Raw genomic sequence first — 22301 nt, 5'->3', positions numbered from 1 at the left:
AACTCCCCAGTATTTGTTTTGTCCCAGGGCCCCTCAATGCCAGCCCTCCAGCACTAGCCCCTGCCCTCCTCACTTAGCCTTGCGCTACCTCCCAGTCTCCAGCTGAGCGTTGCTGCCCAGGACACGGCTGCTCTAAGGCTGCCATGCCGGGCTCCACGTGGCCTTCCTACCACACAGCAAAGCGCTTTGCTGTGTCCCGGAAGAGATACCGCCGCTGCTCAGTGCTGGTTGGCTGAGAGGCGGGGCAGGACACACCTCTCCCAATAGCCATAGCGGGAGCAGTGTACCCCAGCCCCGGCCCCCAGAGCCGCGGCGGCCTGGCCACGGGCTGCAGACCGGAGGTTGGACACTGCTGACTTACAGTGTATGCTAATGCCTTATGCTAAACAATCTGTTCCACCTTGCAGCATTTTACTGTGACACTAGAACAGGGATTCCCAACCTTTTTCGGTCCCTGTACCCCCTTGGTTTTTAGTAAACTTTCCGTACCCCCTATTCAATATGAAAGGAAATAAATTCTAGACTCTAGAATCCACAACTTTTTTCACTACTACTTTTGGAATATTTCAATTAGGATTATCTAGTTATTTACCAAATATTCCCAGTACCCCCTTAACAAGCTTCTCGTACGCCCTGGGGGTACACGTACCCCAGGCTGGGAACCCCTGCACTAGAAGTTCCTTTGTCAGCCTTGAAGAGCTCTGCATAGCTCAAAAGATATTGGTCAAATAAACGATAATTATCTCACTCCCCTTGAGTGTCTAAGCATGGGTGGGGAACCTCGCCCCAGAGGCCATCTAGGTCCAACCCCCCCCAAGGCTCAGGGCCCCACCCCCAGCATTGGGAAGCCTATGCCCCACGCTGCCCCACCATAGGGCTGAAGCACACAAAATCTACTAGGCTGGGCCTCCCAGGCTCTGGTGTGGGAGCGAATATGGGGAGTGTCTTTCTCCTTCTCAGTCTACAGCCACGTCAGTGAGTGTTTTGATTTGTCTGTGGGTCAATGGCCCCCAACCCATAAAAAGTTCCCCACCCCTTGTCTAAGTCATCTGCTGTCAACACCTTGTATGTCCTTAATACTTTACACCCCAGAGATTCCAAACCGTACACCCCAAATGAGATGTAAACACTTTGGGGTATAATGAGTCAGCAGTTTAATGGCCTGATCCAAAACCATCTGAATTAAATGGTAATCTAAACTGCGCACAGCAACACCATGAAATAATTATCCAATTGAAATTATTTAGCTATCACACGCTTCAGAGGCATAGATGAGTTCGTCTGTACAGGATACACTTAAAAAACAACAAAAACAGCACTTTAAAGACTAACAAAACATGTAGATCGTATCATGAGCTTTTGTGGGCACACCCACTTGTTCAGATGACCAGAGTGTTGGATGTACAGAACCAAAAATAAATAGGGAAAGGGAGGGGGGGTTGGCAGAGGAAAAAAATGGGATGGGAAGGGAGGGGGGGAGAGAGAGAGGCAGTGGGTATATAAATATCAAAAGGAAAGCCGAGCAGTATGTACCAGGCAAAACTGATAGTCTATAAGCACCTAAAGACTGGATAGTTAAAAGAAGCAGATAAGAACCATTAGTTAGCAATTAGAGAGGAAGAGTACTAACACCAGATTCTACAGAGACAAAAAACCATTGGCACCATTCGCTATATCAGTAATTCAGAGCATGGTCCTTACTCCAGCAGGTTACAATCTCTGTAGCAGGTACACTACATAGTCAAAGGATCTCCAGTCCTCAAATCAGTGATAGCCAATGAGATTTAGGATTCGAAGATCCCAAGTCACTTTTGAAAATTGAACAACAGCATTTTAAAATGTTTTTACACCTTGTCAATTATGGCTCTGTATTGATCCTTCTCACCTAAAATCACAGACTATCCGAAGGCCCCTTATTTTGTCCTTGGTCAATGCTCTCGTGGCAGCAGTTTTTGCATATTCCGTAGACCCTTCCAACTAGATTTTGTTTCACAGTTTTAAAATTTGCCTTTTTTCCCCCCTCTCATTCATTGGCCTCCTCTTTTCAATGCGAGCCTTGGAAATAATTTGAATGGTTGCTTAAAAAGGTGTTTGGCTCTTTGGATGTGGCACTCCCAAGGACAGAAATGGAGGAAGTATATTACCTTACCCAGCCCGCCTGCCGCCAACACAGTTTAGCTCTTGGCACCATTCATTTACCTTTTAGTACTTGCTACTTTCCTGTTTCATTGTGTTTCTCCCTTTGTAGTAAGATGAGGGTCTGAAACAAAAGCCCATGCGGCACAGGCCTGGTTGGAGGCCTGAGGCCTCACTTACAATGGGCAAAACTTGGCTAATATAAAGCAAAATTAAGCTGTGAGCAAGAGGCAGGCCCCTGCTCACAGAACTTGGCATGATCAGGGCTGCGAGTGTAAAACACTCATTGGAAATTGGTCCAGGTATAGAACAGTAATTGGTACTAGGTACCTACTGTAGAACAGTAATTGGCATTGGTCATGTTAAAAGCGCATTCCAAAAGGATGGTACCACCATCTCATTAAAAAAGACCTTGGTACCCACGTTGCCCACAGATACCAACCCAGATTCAGGACAGAGTCTAAACTGACAGCATGATGAATAGAGATGTTCTAATGAAGCCACGAGGTGCAGGGTGATGGGTGGTACCTAAGTTGCGTGAGAGGATGGGTAACCTGACATGTCAGGAGTGATGTGTAACTTGTTTGTATCTGTATATGAAGTGGTGTCATGGGGGGGGGGACATTGTCCAGCCGAGACGTGGCAGTGGGGTTGCCCACTGATCGAGCTAGTCCATTGCTACGAGTACATATGCGTAGTGGTTCGGTAGGGTCTAATGACCACTATTACTGTACTTTGCTTAACAATCAACCTGGCCAGGCACCTTTGATCCTTATCTGCTTTGTGCGCTCTCTCAGGGTCTGCTGGGTTGACTAATTGCACAAGTCAACAGGGCACACTTCATTGAGCATACATGCATGCTGCCTTTTGGTTGACGGAGCAGGAGACCTGTCAGGACACCACGACAGTAAATCCTGACCTCCTACATCCCTCAGTGACTAACCAACTCAGTTTCACTCACTTCTTCCTGTACTTTCCCAAACTGAGCCATTTCGTACACCGTGTCTAGTTAAGAGAGGCACACTTGACAAGACACACACCCTGGTATCTTTTGAGGTACACAGAGTACACAGTAAGGAGGCTTACTTCTCTGGCATGATAAAGTGCAGCAGTGACCAGAGCTCTTTGAGAGAATTCTGAAGTGGGGTCCCAGTGATCAGTAGTCTGTGGTTGGACTTGAAATCAGTCAGCGTTTTATACAGCAAAGAGTCATCATTCTTCAACCTATGGGCTTCGTCCACACCCAAAAAGGCCCAATTAATGCTGCCCAGAACAGTCTGGAGTAAAAAACAAAACCAAAGGAGACACCAGATCAGACCGGCTCTGCAAGTATTTTACATCAATTTCTCTGTGGGCCTAAAGGCAGCTGTGTAGTGTTGCAATAACCACATTCCATTCTGCTCTATTTAGATTCTTATACCACCCCCATCACTGTGGTTCCTGAGCACCTTTTGTTTTCAGTGAGCTTGACCAAGACGTGTTTCCTTTGGTGACATGCCTGCGGGATATACCTCATCAATTCTTGTTCCTCTCACAGGTGAGCACAAATGTTTCAAGTTAACATGTTACCAAATGCCCGCAAAGTATTAAGGGATTTTCAGCAAACAGATGGATTTTAAATCAACCATTCTTCTTTTTAAATTCCAAAAGCACAGCCCTTCCCCCTATCCCACATTTCTTTAATCCCTTCTGCCCCTCTCCCCGCCAAATGACTGCAGAGTCCCTGCTGTGCTCACAAGCTCCAGCATGCACAGTGCAGGAGCAGCATTAACACTACAGTAGCTAATCTGTCTATGGGGCTAAAGCAATAAGACCTCATAGTCAGCCATTCAGTATCTGTTCCTCCAATTTTCTGCTCTCACACAGGATTCAGTGACTCACAGAAAGGGCTGCCTGGCACACTCCAGGCAACTTTCTCTTTTTGAAACTGTAAAATCCAGCTCTCTCCTGGGAGGGTGCACTATTCTTGATCAGTGTTCCTTGTAAGCTGTGTGCTCGTGCAGCCGCTCAGGAGAGATTCAGAGGCCACCCAGCTGATTAACAGAGCATCCACGGGTACACTTTGTTTCTACTGGTGGTGCACATTCACACATGCCTCAGTGCACATAAAAAACTTATTCTGCACATGGAAGGAAAAAATCTGCACAAGGATGAAAGAAATTAGAAGGAACATTGTTCCTGACCCTTTCGTCATAATTCCAACACTCTACCTCTCTTCCACACATCAAACAGCTGTGGGCTGCAAGGGAATGCAGAGTTTTGTTCATCTGACTGGGTATGTTAATAGCCCAAATTAAGACGTGCAGCTAGCCTAGCTGCCACAGTGAGAGGTGCCTTATAAATATGTGTAATCATGAACAACACTACTACTGTGCTATATTTATAGCAAACTCTTTTCTTCTGTAAGCCCACCAAATAATGGTGGGTTGCATTTATGTGTTCTCAATCACAAGAGGAGTGGCGGGTGAGCGGCGGGTGGGTGAAACAGGTTTGGATCATCATCAGATGGTCTACACACCGTGCAAGACATACTGGTTTGGAGGGAGGCATCCCCATTCACGCAGAACCAAGGTCATTTACGTGAAATACCCCTTGCCCACTACGCACCTTGTCTTTGAGGAGGATCTCATATGTTGTAATAAGTGCATTGAACTTCAGCCTTTTCGTCTGAGAATGGATCCACTCATATTCACGGATCTGGGAGGGGAGATAACAGTTCAGATGCAAACTTCAACCTACACTGTTAAAGGAGCATTTCTCCATTATTATTATCAAGAACATGGCCCCAGACAGTCTCCCCTGAAGAGTCCATAATTTACAGAGGGGCGAGACAAAGAATGAGTGAGAGGAAAGATTATCATCCTCATTTCACAGGATCACGTCATTTACCCCATCTCACAGAGGCAGTCTGTGGCACAGCCAGTCATTTAAACTAGACTGTCTTAGCCATTTAATCTTCCCATCATCTGAATTCTCTTGATATTCACTGTCTCATTATTAGTTGTAATAATGACTTCATAATAGTCATAATAATGACCTGAGGCTTCCTCTATTGCCCAGTGAAGTCCTACCTGTCTGTGCCTTCATTACTAAACAAAATACTCACTGTACACATATTTAAGTGACAGGGAAGGCTGAGGCCTCTAATCTACTAAACTTGGCTAAATCGCACAGTTATACTAGCTGTAATGTCACAACCCAGAGTTTGCTTCTCTATACATTATGTACAATCTATGGACAGAGATGTTCTCCCCTCTGCCATCCACCCTGCCTTCTGTTTACACACCGTGTTTCTGCTCATCATGTCCCCGATGTAAACGACCACATTAATCTCTGGTGCCCAGATTTCAAACTCTCTCTGCCACGAAGTCAGAGTAGACAAGGGCACCACTATCAGAAAGGGGCCGTACAGCTGATGTTGATAGAAGAGATAGGAGAGGAATGATATTGTCTGGATAGTCTTCCCCAAGCCCATTTCATCAGCCAAGATCACGCTGTTGTTCCTATAAGGTGGAGAAAAAAAAAAAAAGAGATGCAATAAATACCATGCTGTATCAATTTACTAAGTGCCAACATGTAATGATAGAGAATGAAAGATATGCCTTGTGAAAGGTCACTGAAATACTACAGCAAATTGCTTCTGAGTGACAGGGTCAACGTTTGGACTGTATTTGCCCCCAAATTGGCAAGGAAATGCAAAGCCAAAAGAAAAGTGCCAGTGGCCAGATTTAGAAGAGTGTTTTTCAAACTGTGGGGCTCTCCTACAGGAGATGGTTCAGGCAAGCTGAGCGAAAGAGACATTTATCCTTTGACTATCAGGACAACAGGGTTTGCCAGATTGGAACAGGCCACTGGACCAAACACCGTATTCTATCTCCACAGCACTGAGCCAGAGAAATGTAACTGCCCGTGCACACAATACACCAGCCCACACAGGGCTTTTCTTTTCACTGTCTCTTAAGCTCGTATTTTATGATGGTCCCCATTTGCCAATCCTGAAGTGCCAAAGGAACAGCAATGCAGTTTAATGAATAAATATGCTGCTTCAAGTGCATATGTTCACACTGAATCACAGAAAGCAATGGGGTTCCCTCCCTCCCACGTTTCCAGAGAGAGAATTTTTCATCCCCTTTCAGCAGGAAGCTGGGATATTTTTGCTGGACGCATGCAACAACATTTGAGATCCTGAGCTTTAAAAGTGCAGAAAGCAGGACAGGTAAAAATACAAAACATCAAAACAGGGCCAGATCCTCCTGTGGTGTAACAGGGAAACATTAGGAATAAAGATGGCTCAATAGCTCTAAACACAAGTTAATGCTACCGCCCTGAACAAAACCAGAGTGTTACCCATCACAAGAGGATGACATACTTGCACCATGAGTGAGCAAGCCAGTTAAGCCCCTCCAGCTGGTAATCACGGAGTTCCAGGTTCTCACCACCAATGTAAGAAGGTTGTTTCTTCAAAGCCACAAACCTGGGTCTCTGCTTCAATACCTAAAAAGGCAGAATCCTTAAAACTCACTGAAGAATAGGCCTTTAAACTCACTGAATAAAAACCGCTGTGACAAACGGATACACACACACACCCACACCCACCCCCCCAAGCCGGCCATGCTGGACAGAAGCCTGCTCAGGACACACAGCAATTAAAGGGACCGCGACTGCATTTTGGTCATGACCTCAGAGCCTTTTTTTGCTCTGCTCAACAAGTTTCCCCTGCCCCCCCCCTTTTTTTTTTGCTCGGCAGCCCTAGTACCGGCACATTTTCTGTTTACAAAAAAGCACTGTGTACACGTACGTACACACACACACACACACACACACACACACACACACACAGTGCTTGTAACTGCAATTTAGCCACACATTCAGCAGCAAGATCCAAATATCAGTGACAAGAGTTTGCTAACATTTCTTGCATATCCACCCAGACACAGAGTATTAGAACTGTAGGACAGCCCCCAAAATGAAACAAGCCGTGGCATGCAACATGCTGACCAGAAGTGTCAAAGCAACCTTCTCTGCCTCTTTCCTTTGCTTCCTTCTCTTGCTATCACCCCACCCTCTTAATTGTAACTGATATGGTGCAAAACCCCCCGCCGCCATTCCTATTCCTTCCTGGTGTGTTGCCTTTTTTTCTCAGTAATAAAAACCCTGCATTTCTAACTCTCTATTATATGTGGCTCACAAAGCATTTTGCAAGTATTAAGCCTCATTTTCCACCTGTGGGGTAAATGAGTATTATTGTGTCAAATTTACAGATGGGATAAGATGCGAAGGGATTCATCTATCTATGGCTTTAGACCAAATAATTGTACAAAAACAGTGAACATTCAAAAACATGTGCAGACAACAGCACTAAGCAGAAGTCTGTTTTTCCCACTAAGGAAGAGTATTTATATGCTTCATTTCCTCTTGGATCAAGAGGAACTGCAGAAGAGAGGATACATTTATTGTTATTGTTATCTGTTATTTCCCTTGAATTCCTGCGTTAGCTCATGCCAGTTCTTGGCTCTGCTTTCTATGCAAGCATGGCATTAGTGTGCTGAAAGGACAGCGTGTATAGCTGCTAAGCAGGAGGGAAAAAGTGATTTTTATTGCTTAGCAGTTAGCCCCTCCAGATGACTAAGAATTAAAGAGTGCTCCCAAAGGGATTTCCTAGCCACTGTTTTTCAAGGAACAGATGATGAATACTTCTGGGCCTTAAGAACTGGGAGGAAAATTGGAAAGGATGCAGACAACCCTAGAAAATAAACTGATGTGGATGAGGGAGTTCTAAAGTGATCACCACCCTTGTTAAAAAATCCTGCACCGTGTATCATATAAATACAGTAAGAACTTTGGCATTCAAAAAATTCAGAGCAGACCCAATGACAAGAAAGAAGGGAAGCGCACAAACCTTGCAGTCCCGCGTGGGAATGGTTTTGGAGTTGTTGCGATTGTTGAAGCTGTCAATGCAATGTTGAAACTTCTTGCTAATCAGGGCTTCGTCTTCCCAGCTGCAGTCTGCATACGGCAGTCCCATCCACTTGCACAGATATTCGGGCTCATTAGAGGACAATTTCCGACTGTGAGCTGCAACACATCAGACAGAAATGCAATTATGGCAGAGACCAATACCTCCACAAGACAGGTCAAATTAATAGCATTGTTTAGAGGAGCCAGAAATGGAGCTAAAGGACACTTTACCTGGGAAGTCAGAATGTCCCATTGAAGACTTGTTGGTCTTCACAGCTGTTTTACAGAAGCAAATAAACAAGGGTTTTAGTGTCTTAATTATCAGTATGGGGAGCATAAAATATATTCTACAGTTCCCACCAGTTAGGAGGGTTTTAAAAAACTTCTCTGCAGTGCATGGGAAGATTGACAGAAAACACCACTCAACTCTTGAGGCCTCATTGCCAAAGGCACGGAATACCCACAACTCCTGTTGAAATCAGCATGATGTTATTGAGGTGCTCTGAAAGCTACTCTACTACATTTAGTCACTGCTCAGAGAAAACCTAAAGCCTGAGCTGACATGCAAGCTTCACTCTTGCACAATGTCATCCAGAGTGATCCTCACAACATTCTACTTTGCTCTCCTACAGCATTTTGCATCCAAAGATTTCACAGAACTTTACATTAAAAAGCATGGCGTCCCTGGGAAATGTGGCCAATACCACTTTACAAGGGAAGAACTGTGGCAAAGAGAGATCAAGTAACTTGCTCAAGTTGTTTGTAGATGTATTACTACAATCCAGAACTCCTATACTTTAACTGGTAGATTTCTACATATTACAGATGGTGTTGCATTTGTTTCTTCCCCAGGAATGCATGAAAACACCACACACTCGTTTTTGTGATCTAAGTAAAACTTGAATTTCTGGGTCTTACTATTCCCTTATTAGAAAAGCGTCCCACTCACCAATCACTCTTTCCACTATCTGATACTGTTTGTTCAACTCAGAAGCAAGCTCCTGTTGGCAATTGAAGTATTCCACATCTTCAGGAGATACCTTGCCTAGCCTGGAGAGAAAAGAAATGAGGGTAAGAGGCGGAGCACACTGAGAATAATTCTACTCCTGCTCACTTTGTAAACCAGCTATTAAAATCCTGCCTGCCTATATAATTTCACGAGATAGGGTAACTCAATCCAAGCTGACAATTGCTTATCATAAACTACTCTTCACACTTGTAAAGGAACAGGTTATGCTCAGGGTTTAAATCTGCTGAGTTAAACTAGTATAAAAACTTGGTGGAGTCAAGCCCTTAGGGTATGTCTAGACCATATCCCTCTGTCACCAGAGGGGTGTAAATTAGACATACCGAAATTGCTAATGAAGCGGGGATTTAAAAATCCTGCGCTTCATTAGAATAAAAATGGCTGCCGCTTTTCGCTGCCACAGCACTTTGTCAGCAAAAAGCGGCAGTCTAGACAGAGATCGGTCGACAAGGAAAGCCTTTTCCAAGAGATCCTGTAAACCCCGTTGCACGAGGCATAAGGGATCAGTCGGAAAAGGCTTTCCTTGTCAACCAATCCCTGTCTAGACTGCCGCTTTTTGTCGGCAAAGTGCTGCGGCAGCCATTTTTATTCTAATGAAGTGCGGGATATTTAAATTCCCACTTCATTAGCAATTTCGGTATGTCTAATTTACATCCCTCTGGCGACAGAGGGATGTAGTCTAGACATACCCTTAATTATTACTCAATAGGGGCAGCCAAGAAGCAACGTCTGAGCCAAGATTGACCAACATGGCCTGTGACTGCTCCTAATCAAAACAAAGGTGTTGCCTGTTGTCCCAGACTGTACTGCTCATCTTGATCGGAATACAGTTACACATGTACATGCACTCCCACCTTCTGGGACCTGCAGCCTCTGCATACAGCATCCATGTGTGACTAGCTCTCTGGCACTTGGCCAGTTTTTCAGATTTGGGGGATTTCTTGAGTACTGCCTCCAATCTGACTTAAATCATGGCCACAACCACAATAACAGTGAAGCTGATGTTGAACAGAAGAGAGATCTGTCTTGCCCAGGCAGGTGTTGAAGAAAACAGTTCTCAAGCCCTACTCGTAGCTGGATATGCTTTGCAGAAGGAAACGCAGGCCAGGCAAGGGAGGAGCAAATAAGGATGTTAAATTGCGGTTAACTGACTAGTCGAGTAGTCAATGGAAATTCCACCGACATTGACATTTTCTCGTTCCTCCTTTGAAATGTACAAGATCCCGTGCCGGGGCTCTTGTACATTTCAAAGGAGGAATGCAGAAATCCGTGCACAGCCCAGGGCCAGTGATTAGTCCTTAACATTGACTGGTCCTTAACATCCTTAGGAGCAAATGAGAAATTCTAAGGCTTTTTAATTTCCCAGCATATCGAGTGGCAGTATCCTTTACTGAAGATGACAGCAATGATCCAGCATGGCCCACGAGCTGCAGACAAGTTGTATGAACAGCCATCACTTGGGCTAAGCTTAGATGGCCCCTGCTATTAAAGAACTTCCCAAGCAAGGCTCCACACCCACTTTTATCTTAGGCAAAACGTACCATTGTTTGATTTCATCCTCTTTTTTCTTGAAGTTCTCTAGTTTTTTCAGGCCTTTCACCTTTTGCTGCTGAAGAGACTCTTCGCTCTCCCATGTGCTGTGAATATAAGACCAGCTCTTCCACTTGATCAAGTATTGAACCTCTCCCTCATCCTTTTCAGGGTCGAAGTCAGCGCTGGGATTGCCGTTGGCTTCAGTCTCATACACAGTGGTAGACGCACCAGTGGCTGGGGAAAAAAAGTTGCAAAGTAAACTAGATTGCAATTGCTGCTTTTGTTAGCCAGGCACTGAAACAAACTGAACAGTATTGAATCAGGAAGTTGTTTTTCTAGCTAGCGCATCTTTTATGGCAGCACAAAGAACATCCTACAGAGTCTCTGATCTTACTACAACCACACAAAAGCATCTTTCTGCACAAAATACCTCTTAGAATGGTTTTTAAAGCACACCAGGGGACTGTGCTCCCTGCTCGTTGCGCTCACCAACCCTCTTCTCACGGGGGTTAGGCAACCACCACTCTCTCCCCAGCCACCGGGGGAGGGCTGGGCTGAGGCCACGCCAGCCCGGGTCCTTTCTCCCTTCCCTGCCCCAGCCCAGATCCCTTCCCCTTTCCCTGCCACACCAGCTTAGACCCCCATTCTCCCTCCAGCTCTGGGAGCCAGGGTCCCTTCTCCCTCCCATCCTCCTTTTGTTCCCCCCAACTCTAACCCTCCCCATCACGGCTGAGCATGCATCAGGCCTGACTAACCCTGGAGGCCAGTGGTACCTGCTCACCCTGCATGGGGCACGGCGAGGTGAAGGTAGTGCTTTGTGCATGCAGTGCCCTGGGGTCCTGCAGCCTGCTGAGGTGGGGAAAGCAGCAGCGCAAGAGGCCGCCGTCCCAACCTCTCCCCCATGAGGTCTCTCCTGCACTGCTCACTGCCCCAGCCCTGCCCACAGAGCCTAGGGCTACCCGTCCGCTGGGAGCAGAAGGCAAGGAGCGGACAGGTCTGTACGGCGGCTTCAGCAGCTGCTGGGGAGCGGGTGAGTCTCCACAGGGGCGGCCAGACGGGCACCGCACTCCGGCTCCCCAAATGACCAGTGGCGGGGGAATGCCCCAGAGCCCACTGCTGGTACATAAGCCTGGCTGCAAGCCTCGCTCCTAACGCCTGTCCCCAGGCTACTGTCCCAAGCACCGCAACCTCCCTCCCACCCCTGGGTTGTCACGGCTGTAGTGTGGGGTCTGCCAGCTACTGTGCCATGTTACTTGGCGTTGAAAGCCCTGTGGGGTGGGGGTGGAGGAAAGGGAGCAGGGGGCTGGTTTAAAAGAGCAATCCCAAGTGGTGAGGGGAAGCAGCAAGGTCGGGCTCGAGCTGGGAGAGGAGGTGGGGACAGAGAGGGAGGAGGCAGGCAGGACACAGAGTGACATGATGATGTCACTCTGTCGTCCTACAGGAAAGTTATTTTTTTTAATATATAGAGAGATGAGAAGGCTGCCAAACAGAAGCACTCAAGGAAGGCAAAGCTTGAAGAGGATGGGAGGGAGAGTCCCACTCTTTTAGCTGACAAAGTTGAGGTGGTTTTTTAATCAAATGTTACATTAAGCAGTAATAAGTCACCCGGACCAGATGGTATTCACCCAAGAGTTCTGGAGGAACTGAAATGTGAAATTGCAGAACTGTGTTATTTAACCAATGGCTTAACATCAGCCTCTGTACCAGATGATGCAGGATAGCTAAAGTAACACCAATTTATTCACAAATAAAAAAAGCTCTGAAGCAATCTTGGCAATTAGAGCCCAGTAATCCTAACTTCAATATCATGCAAATAGATAAAAACTACACTAGAAAACAGTATTATCAGACACCCAAATAAACACATTGTTTGGGAAGAGTCAACCCAGTTTTTGTAGAGGGATCACGCCTCACCAATCTATTAGAATTATTTTTTGGGGGGGGGAGGGTCAATACTATGGAAGAGAAAATGTAAAAATCCTTCTCCACTGGGGAAAACCCAAACACTTGAGCTGCATTATGCAGAGTGTTGATGGGGCTAGACCCAAAATCCTAGTCTGGCTCTCAAAGCTACACACCTCCTTTCTTTCCAACCCTGCCATCCAGGACTTTCTCAATGGTCTCGCTGTTGTCCTGCTGTTCATCAACCCCTTCCCCGGTCATCTCGATCAGGTCATCAGAATCAGTCTCAAAATCATCATCTTCTTTGTAACTGCAAAAGACCACATATCAAGAGGGTAAAAAGCTTGTCTTTCCTTAAGTCTAAAGCCATACATACGCAGCATGGCATGGCACAGGCAAGACCCTCTAGCAACTATGTTAGGTTTGCCTGTGTAATACATTGCTCGAGTTTCTCAGATCTGCCATTCGGATTCCTTAAAAGCTTACTCTCTGCTTCTTAACAGGGACAGTTACACAGTTCATCTAGTTCAGCTTCCTGCCTCTGACAGCAGCAGCTGCTTTGGGAGGCAAAAAAAACCCAGCAGTAAGCAGTTATGGAATAAACTTCCTATAAGGAAAATTTCTTTCTATCTTCACTTGTGAGAAGCTAGTTTAGTCCCTGAAATCTGAGAATGGTAGCACGTTGACGGCTTCCATAGGTGCCCACCAGATGCTGGGAACCCATCTCAGCTTTTACAAGCTTTTAGCTACTAACAAGTATCTGCTCCTGGCAATTTTGCATCCATTTCTAATACTTTACACTGCTATAGCATCTTTAATATGATCTCAAAGCACTGTGGAAGTATCAACTAAACTTCCCAACACCCTTTGAAGTAAGCAAGTACTGTATGCTTTACATAGGAATTCAATGAGCTACAGAAAGGTTAAATGACCAAAAACCTGACCCTGTAAAAAAAACTCCACACAAAAGGCATTGAGGCTCCAAGCAGCACATGGATTTGCCCATATGGTTCTCCTTGCCTGGCTACAGATCACGCAGCAAGTCGGATATTAACCAGACATCCTGACTTCTAAGCTGCAGCACTGATTACTATGTAACTTTAAAATCCTGCAGTACCTGACATTTTTGGCTGCTCTGCGCCGGGTTTGCCTTTTAGGAGTCTCATCATCTTCATCATCATCTTCATCTTCAGATGAGTCTTGTTTCTTTCTCCTCTTACCACGCTGGGGCTTGTGGGGCTTTTTAACACTGGCTTTGACCACTGCTCTAAAATGAGTATTAATAAAAAGATATAATACTGTGGGCTGTATACAAGGAGCACATTTCAGCAATACTTCCCAGTCCACAAGGAAGCGTATATCCAAAACATCATGGCTATGTCTACACTGGGCCACTTATTCCGGAAAATCAGCCGCTTTTCCGGAATAAGCTGCGAGCTGTCTACACTGGCCCCTTGAATTTCCGGAAAAACACTGATGATCTACTGTAAGAAATCAGCTGCTTTTCCGGAAAAACTATGCTGCTCCCGCTTGGGCAAAAGTCCTTTTTCCGGAAAACTGTTCTGGAAAAGGACCAGTATAGACAGCAAAGTAGTCTTTTCCGGAAAAAAAGCCCCGATTGCGAAAATGACGATCGGAGCTTTTTTCTGGAAAAGTGCGTCTACATTGGCCACGGATGCTTTTCCGGAAAAAGGGCTTTTCCGGAAAAGCATCCTGCCAATGTAGACACTCTTTTTCCAGAAATACTTATAACGGAAAACTGTTCTGTTTTAAGCATTTCCGGAAAATCATGCCAGTGTAGACGTAGCCCATATGCCTGGAACCTAAATCTCCTCTCACATACACCAGTGTAAGCCAGGAACAACTCCACGAAGATCCATAGTTACACCAGTGTGAAATTGGTGTACGTGAATCAGGCCACAGAATAAGCAAGGATAATATTAATGTGGGAAAGGATCTGTATTAGCATGTAGGTACCTTTAAGAGCACTGGAAATCTTTATATGAGAGAGAGAGAGAGAGAGAGAGAGAGAGAGAGAGAGAGAGAGAGAGAGAGAGAACGAGAGAACGAACACATGTGCGTTCAAGAACTCCTCCTAAATGGTAAGAGCTAGGACCACCACATGCAATACATAGTTTCCTCCTATTGTAACAAAGCAAGATAAGGGTTTGGTTGTGCCAGGAAAACGGGATGTGACTGGAATGGGATTGATTCTCATAAAACCATACAGAAAAGAGACAGAGTTACCAGGCAGGCAAAAGGAGCTTGCTGGGGGTACCCCCCTACCTCCATCTAGGACTGCCCCAGCCCAAAACATCCCATCCCCAGCTGCCCTTTAGGAAAGGCTGAAGCTTCTCCCCCGCCCCTGATTCCTATGGGAACATTGCTGGCTGATCCCTTTCATCAGGGAGCAAAGGGAAAATGCAGTTTGCTGTATTCCTTATTCTGCCCGGGAAGCACGGGGGGCAGACAAACCTGGACCAGCCACCAGACATGCACCCCCTCCCCCGGTTGTGCCTACTGGAGCTGCAGTGGCCAGGGACAGCGGCTTCTCACCTGTACCAAGCTGCTGTGGTGAGAGAGGGCTGGGCTAGTCCTCTCTCCCTGGGGCACCCTGAATACTGAACCCCTCATCCCCAGCCCCAGCCCAGAGCAATGATTTAAGTAAAGAAAAACAAAAATTGAGTTAAGAACCCGAGCAATGCCAGGTAAATCTTCTAGTACAATATAAGAGGTAAGTAGATTCAATCCCTCCTCACCTTCTCAAGACTGGTCTCCTGGCTTTAACTTTCTTCTGTTCTGGTTCACTGTCAGCACTGGTGCCTTGTTCCTCTCCACCATCCTCTTCTTCCCCAGAAGTCTGCCTTTTCCATTTACCTCTAGGGACAAAAAACAGAAGTCAGGCAGGATAGTGGAACTTCATCACTGGCTGACTAAACAGAGCGTCAATCACCCCGTTTAATGCATGAGTTACAAGGGACAGAAAATTCAACCCTAGCACTGTTGTATAAATCACTTACTCAGCACTGGGAATGAGAGAAAGCACCTGAGATTCATTAAGCGAGTGCACGAAAGAGTCAAAAGAGCTGAAACCAACTAGAAGCAAAAAGCAAAGATGACCAGTTCCACAACGAAGCTAAGTGCAAAAGAGTAAACCGTTCTATAAATGGCAGGGACTCCCTTCATGTTCCAATTCCCTAGTCCTTTCAGCAAGTTGTTTCAGTTTTAATAATCTGAAGAGTCATTAATGAAAACAGATCACACTATTTTTCTGTATTTTTATCTTTACAGTGTTGCTCAAACACAGCAAAATGCCAACTGCCTGCTAAAACTGAGAATAAAACCAAAACAGTTCAAAACCCTCTCCATAGAGACTTACGGTTTTCTCATTTGCTTCTGGCCTCTTCGTTTTGGGCTCTCATTTTCAGATTCACTACTTGCCTTTAATTAAAAGAAAAGATTATGTTGTAGACCTCACTCCACATTCTTTCTTTTAGGAAGCAACAACTGAAACACGGCCTAAGCATCAAAGCAGCCCAAAGACTATTACCAGCTGTAATGTTAGAATTAAAACATGATATTGTTGTGCAACTGCACCATTTAATAACCGTGGCCAGCCATCCAATACCATTAACTTTGGATTCTGTCGACAGTGGTCATAAAGTCAGTGCAATGGCTTTCTTTGGATGAGGGATTATAAATGCAACTCAGAAATGGGTGAAAAACCCTACTATAAATATGCATCTTGCAACTCTGGCGCCTTGGGAAATTAACCGGCTACAATCCACCTGCGACTTATGATCAATTTCTAGTGACAACCAATACCTGTTCACTTAATGGTGGCAGCTGCAACGATCGCATTACATCCGCTCTCCAAAGCACACACTGGCTTTTAAACTTACTTCAGGGTGCACTTCAAATTCAAGTTTGATCTATGAAGTCATGCATTGCTTGGGTCCTGGCAATAGTGTGCACCATGGAAGAAAGATGATAGGCTTTGATGTTTCTGGTAAGAGTTCCCAGAATTTAAGGTTGAATGTCATTCCTAGCATGTGAGACTGGGTTAGGGTGTGGGGGAGATACCCTGTGTTCTTTGGTCAATCAAAGTCAGATCTTGCTCTCTTTCAAGGCATAATGTAAAGTTCATCTGTTTTCTCAGGCATTTGACTGAAGACATGGTGGTAGAGAAAGTGTTTATAGTATCAGCTCTCGTGGTTTTGTCATGCACCTCATGATATCTGATGTTTTTCTTGAAGGCCTAGTTCTTCAAGCCAGGCAATTACATGGGCATCTCAATCTATGTTAAAATTCTCCTATTTTCAATTTAAAAAAATGTTTCTAGCCCTGGTGCTTGTAGAGAAAAACTTGGGAGTAATGTGACCAGTCATGTCCTAAAGCTGCAGAAAACCAGACAGCAAAGAGAAAGAACCTTTTAAAAAAACCCTTGTGCAACTTTAAGTCAATCTCATGGGCTTTTGAGGCCTGATTCACCATTTTAGTACACTTGGGGTTGGTACAATTGTGTTAAGTTCCATTCACTGGGTAGGCCATTGATCATTGCAACTGGAGTTTTTTGTTATTTAAAATTACGAATGAAAGAGCTACGTGTCTGATGGGCACATTTTAGGAATATAAAAAGTACAATTCAGTTAAAACCATGAAGTTGTTGTTTCTCCAGTTCTCAAACAGAACCACAGAATCTTGTAGAGATGATAAAGGGCAGAAATCTTCTTTAAATAGGTTGTTCTCTTTGCTAGAATCATGTCTGTGCCTTATTGTTCTCTCCCCTCAACAAGACAGTGATTGGATGATTAAGAAAAAGGTGTGTTCGTGCCTTTTAATCCACATGCTCCAGTACCCTGAAATCAAGTTGCCTCTTCTGATTAGCTCAAGATGTATTCTAGGACTACTGCTATAATATTTTTATTTACCAAGGTATCATTAACTCATCAGATGCAATGTAAAAAATCACAACCGAAGTCTCACACAAACCCTATTTTAATTTAACAAGGTCCAGTCACATAAGCAGGTTATCAGGTATGGGACACCCTCACATGAACGAACCACCTGTTTTAGTGTACTTGACACTCGTATATAAAACAATGAGAAACTTCTCAGAACGTATTAGAATTAGAAAGAGTTGCAGAGATTATTTGTTTGATGCATCTTGCCCATGTTTATTCTTCCTCTGGAAACTGCTTTTTGCTGCAATACATACACATATAACATACCCCACCATCACTTTGGTTTTGTCATTCGGAAAGGGCACGTCTGCACTTCAAGCTGGGACTGAAATTCCCTGCTCCAGGAGACAGACCCACAACTAGCTTCCATCAAGCTAGCATGCTATAAATACACTGAAGCCACAGTAGCACAGGCAAGAAGAAGGGTTAGACTTCCCAAGAACAAGCCTACCATCTGAGAGATAGGGCTAGCCACACCCACCATTACTGCAACACTACCTTTAAGCGTGCTAATTTTCTGAGCTAGTGCATGTATGTATCCTCCAGCTGGGAATTACATCCCAGCTCAAAATGCTGACACACCCAAAGATAGTGTTTATAGTTTTATATGGTGGCACTCCGATTTGTACCACCCACTCAACCATATCATGCCATATCAGCATCACAAGTGCCCAATGATTAAGCCTTCCAGTGCAGTAATTTTTTAAAGCCTCTCAGGACAGAACACCTAGCAAAGATTTTTTTCTATATTGTACTTAGAAACACTGATTTGGAGTCCATTATTTGGCTTGAGGAAGGCAATGATCAATCCAGTGGGGGTTGATTTATTGAGTCTAGCATAGACATGATGAATCAACTGCCAAGCACTCTCCTGTCAACTCCGCTATTTCACCAGTATGAGAAGCATAGGTGGAGTCGACGGAAGAGCGTCTGCCATCAACTCGTCACTGTGCAGACACCACAGTAAATAGATCTAAGTTCTATTCTTTTACTTCAATCTTTTTCCATCATCCCTCTCATTGGTCTCTTTTCTTATTTGCACTATCTCCAACTGTTTGAATCTACACACACACACACACACACACACACACACACACACACACACACACACACACACACACACACACTGGTGACAGTTTTATCTGTGACAACATACACACAAAATCTGGTGACAGTTTTATCTGTGACAACACAGAGCCTTGTGCATTATGGTTTGGAGTGAATTTATATTTCTGAACTAAGGACGTTAAATTACGTTTAATCAGCTAATCGAGTAGTCAATGGAATGTCCACTGACTACTCAAATAATCAATAAGGGGGGAAACTGCAGAACCACAGCAGGGTTAGTTTTCAGGCTGAGAGCTAACCCCACTGAGGCTCTGCCACCCAGCTATTACTACATTTAAAAGGCAGAGCCTCAGCGGAGGACCAGGCACGAGCCAAGACTCAGCTATCCTGGCTCGCATCTGCTCTGCGTGTGGCCTCCTTTGCTCCCCTGAAAAGACGGTGCTGAGGGTAACCGGCTTTTAAGTTGGCTCCCCCCAGCACTGGCTCCTGCTCCACCTCTTGGTGCCTCTGATGGCAGCAAAGGCGGGGGGAGGGGCAACTAGTTGAGTACCGACTCGTCTACTCAAGTAGTCACTTACATCCCTATTCTGAACCCATGAACAGTGCATTCTAACTTGGAAAAAAAAAAAGAAAAAACCTAATCTGGTAAACCAGGCTGATAAACACTGTATCACTGAGGCAGCATTTAAACAGAATCCACCATTGCTTTCAGATAGGGATATCAATAAAAGATGGTTACTCACCTTCTCGTAACCGTTGTTCTTTGGAAGATGTGTTGTTCATATCCATTCCAGTTTGGCACACAAGCTGTTAGACATTTTCCCTAGCAGCTACTCATCCGCTCAGCTGTGGAGCCTCTTGGAGTGGTACCGGTATGGTGCTCTATATATGGTCCTGCCAACCTGACCCTCCTTCAGTTCCTTCTTTCTGGCTACTCTAATAGAGGGGAAGGTGGGTGGGTGTGAAATAGGTATGAACTACACATCTTGAAGAACAGCTATAAGAAAGTCTTCTTCAAGGGCTTGTTCATATCAACTACAGGTAGGTAACTCCCAAGCCTTACCTAGGAGGTGGGGTTTGAGTCAAGGAATTGCTGACCATAGCACTGCACTGTAGCATCCTCTCTGGCTTGATGGCACCGTGCCATATAAATGTGTGTACAGAAGACTGTGTTGGTGTTCTGCTCGTCTTCTGAAGAGTCATCTAAGCCAGAAACGCAGCCGACAAGGCCTGGGCCCTTGCAGAGTGTGCCATGATGCTAGGTGGAAGGGCTTTGGATAGACTGTAGCATTGTGCAGATACAAGAGGATATTCGCTGCAAAGAGACCAGGATCCCCTTCATTCCTTCCGCTCCCACAACAAACAGCTGAGTTGACTTTCTGAAAGACTGTGCAGTCAGCGTAGAAAGCAAATGCTCTTCTGACATCCAGAGAGTGCAGCCTCTGCTCATATGAGTTGTTGTGAGGCTTTGGATAAAACACAGGCAAAAAGATGTCCTGACTGGTATGGAAGTGAGACACCGCCTTTGGCAGGAAGGCCAGATACAGTCTAAATTGAACTTTGTCTTTATGGAAGATGGTGTACGGTGGCTCCAAAGTCAGAGCCCACAGGTCCGATATAGCTCTAGCTGAGGTGATAGCCACTAGAAAGGCCACTTTCCACGAAAAGTACAGGAGAGTAAACAGATCACTACAGGCTCAAAGGGAGGCCCTGTGATGCGTGAATGGACCAGGTGAAAGTCCAACATCAAGGTCAGCTGTCTTAGCGGAGGGTGTAGCCCCTCCAGCTCTTTCAGGAAGCGCCTGACAATGGGACTGGCAAACACCAAACAACTGGACTCACCCCACTGAAAAGCTGAAACGGCTGTCAGACGGAACTTGAGTGACGATGTTGTGAGACCTTGCCGGGGCCTGGTGACCTTGCCTTTCCTTTTTGTTCACTTGCCTCAACCACCAGCAAGCACAGATGAGAGTGAGTGAACAAGTCTGTGGGTCTGAGGTATTTTTGCTCCATCCCCTTGGCCATATGTGTTTGCCAGATGGCCTTAGCATTGGCTTGGATGGTCTTAATTATTGGCAATGACATCCTGGAGGGACTTCTGGTGCCAAAACATCAACCATAAGGACCTCTGTTCCATGACCCCCTCTACCTGAAAGTTCATGCTTTTAGCCACCCAACAGAGGTGGTCCTGGAGTGCACCTCTACACAGAAGTGCCTGCCCCTCACCTCATCATGGGGATGAGGATGAGGTCGCTGGTGGGACCAAGTTCCTCCTGTGGGGTGGGGGCATCTTGGGCTGCAGGAGCAGCAACAGGCATCAGGGCAGGTGCTGTTGGCCCTGGTTCACATGCGAACTGAAGATGGGGGGTGGCTGTCACCTCACAGACATGGGGCTCCGCTTTCTCTGATGGGCGACTCTTAAGCACGGCACCGTAAGCTTGATGGGTAGCCCAGGGGGCCCAGAAATGCCACCAAGGTGGCCACTGGGGCGCTGCAGCATCTTGCTCAGCTCTTGTCAACCTAGCTCCAGATCTGTCAAGAGGCCCCAGGGACCCCTGGACTGTGAGGAGGGCGATCCTGAGCGAGACGGCCAAGGTGGAATGGAGCACATAAGGCACTAGCAAACAGCCCTGTAAAGACGCAGAGCGTCAGCTGGCCAGTGATTGATACCACAATCAGAATCTGTGCGAAGGCGAAGAGTGATGCCCTCGAGCCACCCACAGTCTTGCATCAGACTGATACCAGGAGATGGAGTGATGCCAAGCACAGGAGAAAGGTCGCAAGTACAGATGGCGGGCATAGAGAGAGCAGTCCCCGGAGCATCACGGAGAACAAGGCCATGAATATGAAGGCCATGAGCTCAGGGATCAGAATCTGAACCTCGAGCGAGACCAGGATCTGCTGTTCAAGGAGCCCCTTGAGCGTACGTGGTTCCAAGGATCAGGACTGTGGGGCCAGTACCACACGTCAGCCCAGAGCTATGAGTCAGTCCAGTGGTACTCACGGAGCAATGCCAGGACACTGGCTAACAGGTCAGGATGCTGATGGTCCCAACACTGCTGGCTTGCCTGTGGATGGTGCCTGGCTATATGGAAGCAGTAGTTTCTCCTGTACAGTGGGAGACTTCTGCAACATCAGTTCAATGAGGCCCCTGGTAGCCCCAAAAGTATCAGGGGAAGAGGGCACTGCCACGTCCTCCAGCAGCAGTATCAGGGAGTGCAGAAAGATGGGGGCTTGCTGGAGGGTCCTAAGCCCACATGTCAGCAGACAGTCTCCCGACAGAGGCTCAGGAAGGCCTTTCTGGTCCGGGGCTTCAAACTCTTGCAGATCATGCACTTTTCAGACTGGTGAGCCTCCCCCAGACACCTAACACAGCGTAGGGGGCGGCCCATGAGCATAGATTCTGAGCAGGAACTGCAGGGCTTGAATCCCTGAGACTTGGGCAAGAGGGAACGTGGGGGGAAAGGGGTAAGACCCCCTCACAACCACTTCTACAAAAGCTACCACTAAAGGAATCAACTGACTACAGCAACAGAAACCACGTCTAGGGACGAGGAGTGCACTCGCTAAACAAGACAGCCGCTGTTCCAACAACTGTCACTGAGGGTGAGCAAGAACTGACAGAGGGTTGTGTTGGCGGGGTCATATCTAGAGCATCATTCTGGTGCTGCTCCAAGGGGCTCCACAGCCAACTTGACAGGTCACTGCAAGAT

The 22301-nt window shown here is 46.0% G+C and overlaps 1 protein-coding gene across 9 annotated transcripts in view; it reads right to left on the bottom strand.

Annotated features, from left to right (window-relative positions):
* The window catches only part of CHD2 (chromodomain helicase DNA binding protein 2), a 106383-nt gene that overhangs the window by 37953 nt on the left and 46129 nt on the right, over nt 1-22301 (bottom strand). For all 9 annotated transcript variants that reach the window (XM_075897008.2, XM_075897011.2, XM_075897012.2 and 6 more), the window contains 12 exons: nt 15936-15997; nt 15316-15435; nt 13674-13823; nt 12733-12866; nt 10663-10888; nt 9044-9144; nt 8326-8370; nt 8036-8211; nt 6506-6630; nt 5423-5639; nt 4744-4833; nt 3223-3413 (listed from right to left, as the gene is read on the bottom strand). In XM_075897008.2, the coding sequence (XP_075753123.2) occupies nt 3223-3413; nt 4744-4833; nt 5423-5639; nt 6506-6630; nt 8036-8211; nt 8326-8370; nt 9044-9144; nt 10663-10888; nt 12733-12866; nt 13674-13823; nt 15316-15435; nt 15936-15997 (1637 nt within the window). The remainder of the gene's footprint in view (nt 1-3222; nt 3414-4743; nt 4834-5422; nt 5640-6505; nt 6631-8035; nt 8212-8325; nt 8371-9043; nt 9145-10662; nt 10889-12732; nt 12867-13673; nt 13824-15315; nt 15436-15935; nt 15998-22301) is intronic.

The sequence above is a fragment of the Pelodiscus sinensis genome, chromosome 14 (genome assembly GCF_052426305.1).
Source record: "Pelodiscus sinensis isolate ZL-2025 chromosome 14, ASM5242630v1, whole genome shotgun sequence".
NCBI classification, from domain to species: Eukaryota; Metazoa; Chordata; order Testudines; family Trionychidae; genus Pelodiscus; species Pelodiscus sinensis.
Note: the sequence above shows the minus strand (reverse complement) of the source record. Positions and strands in the feature narration are given on the sequence as shown.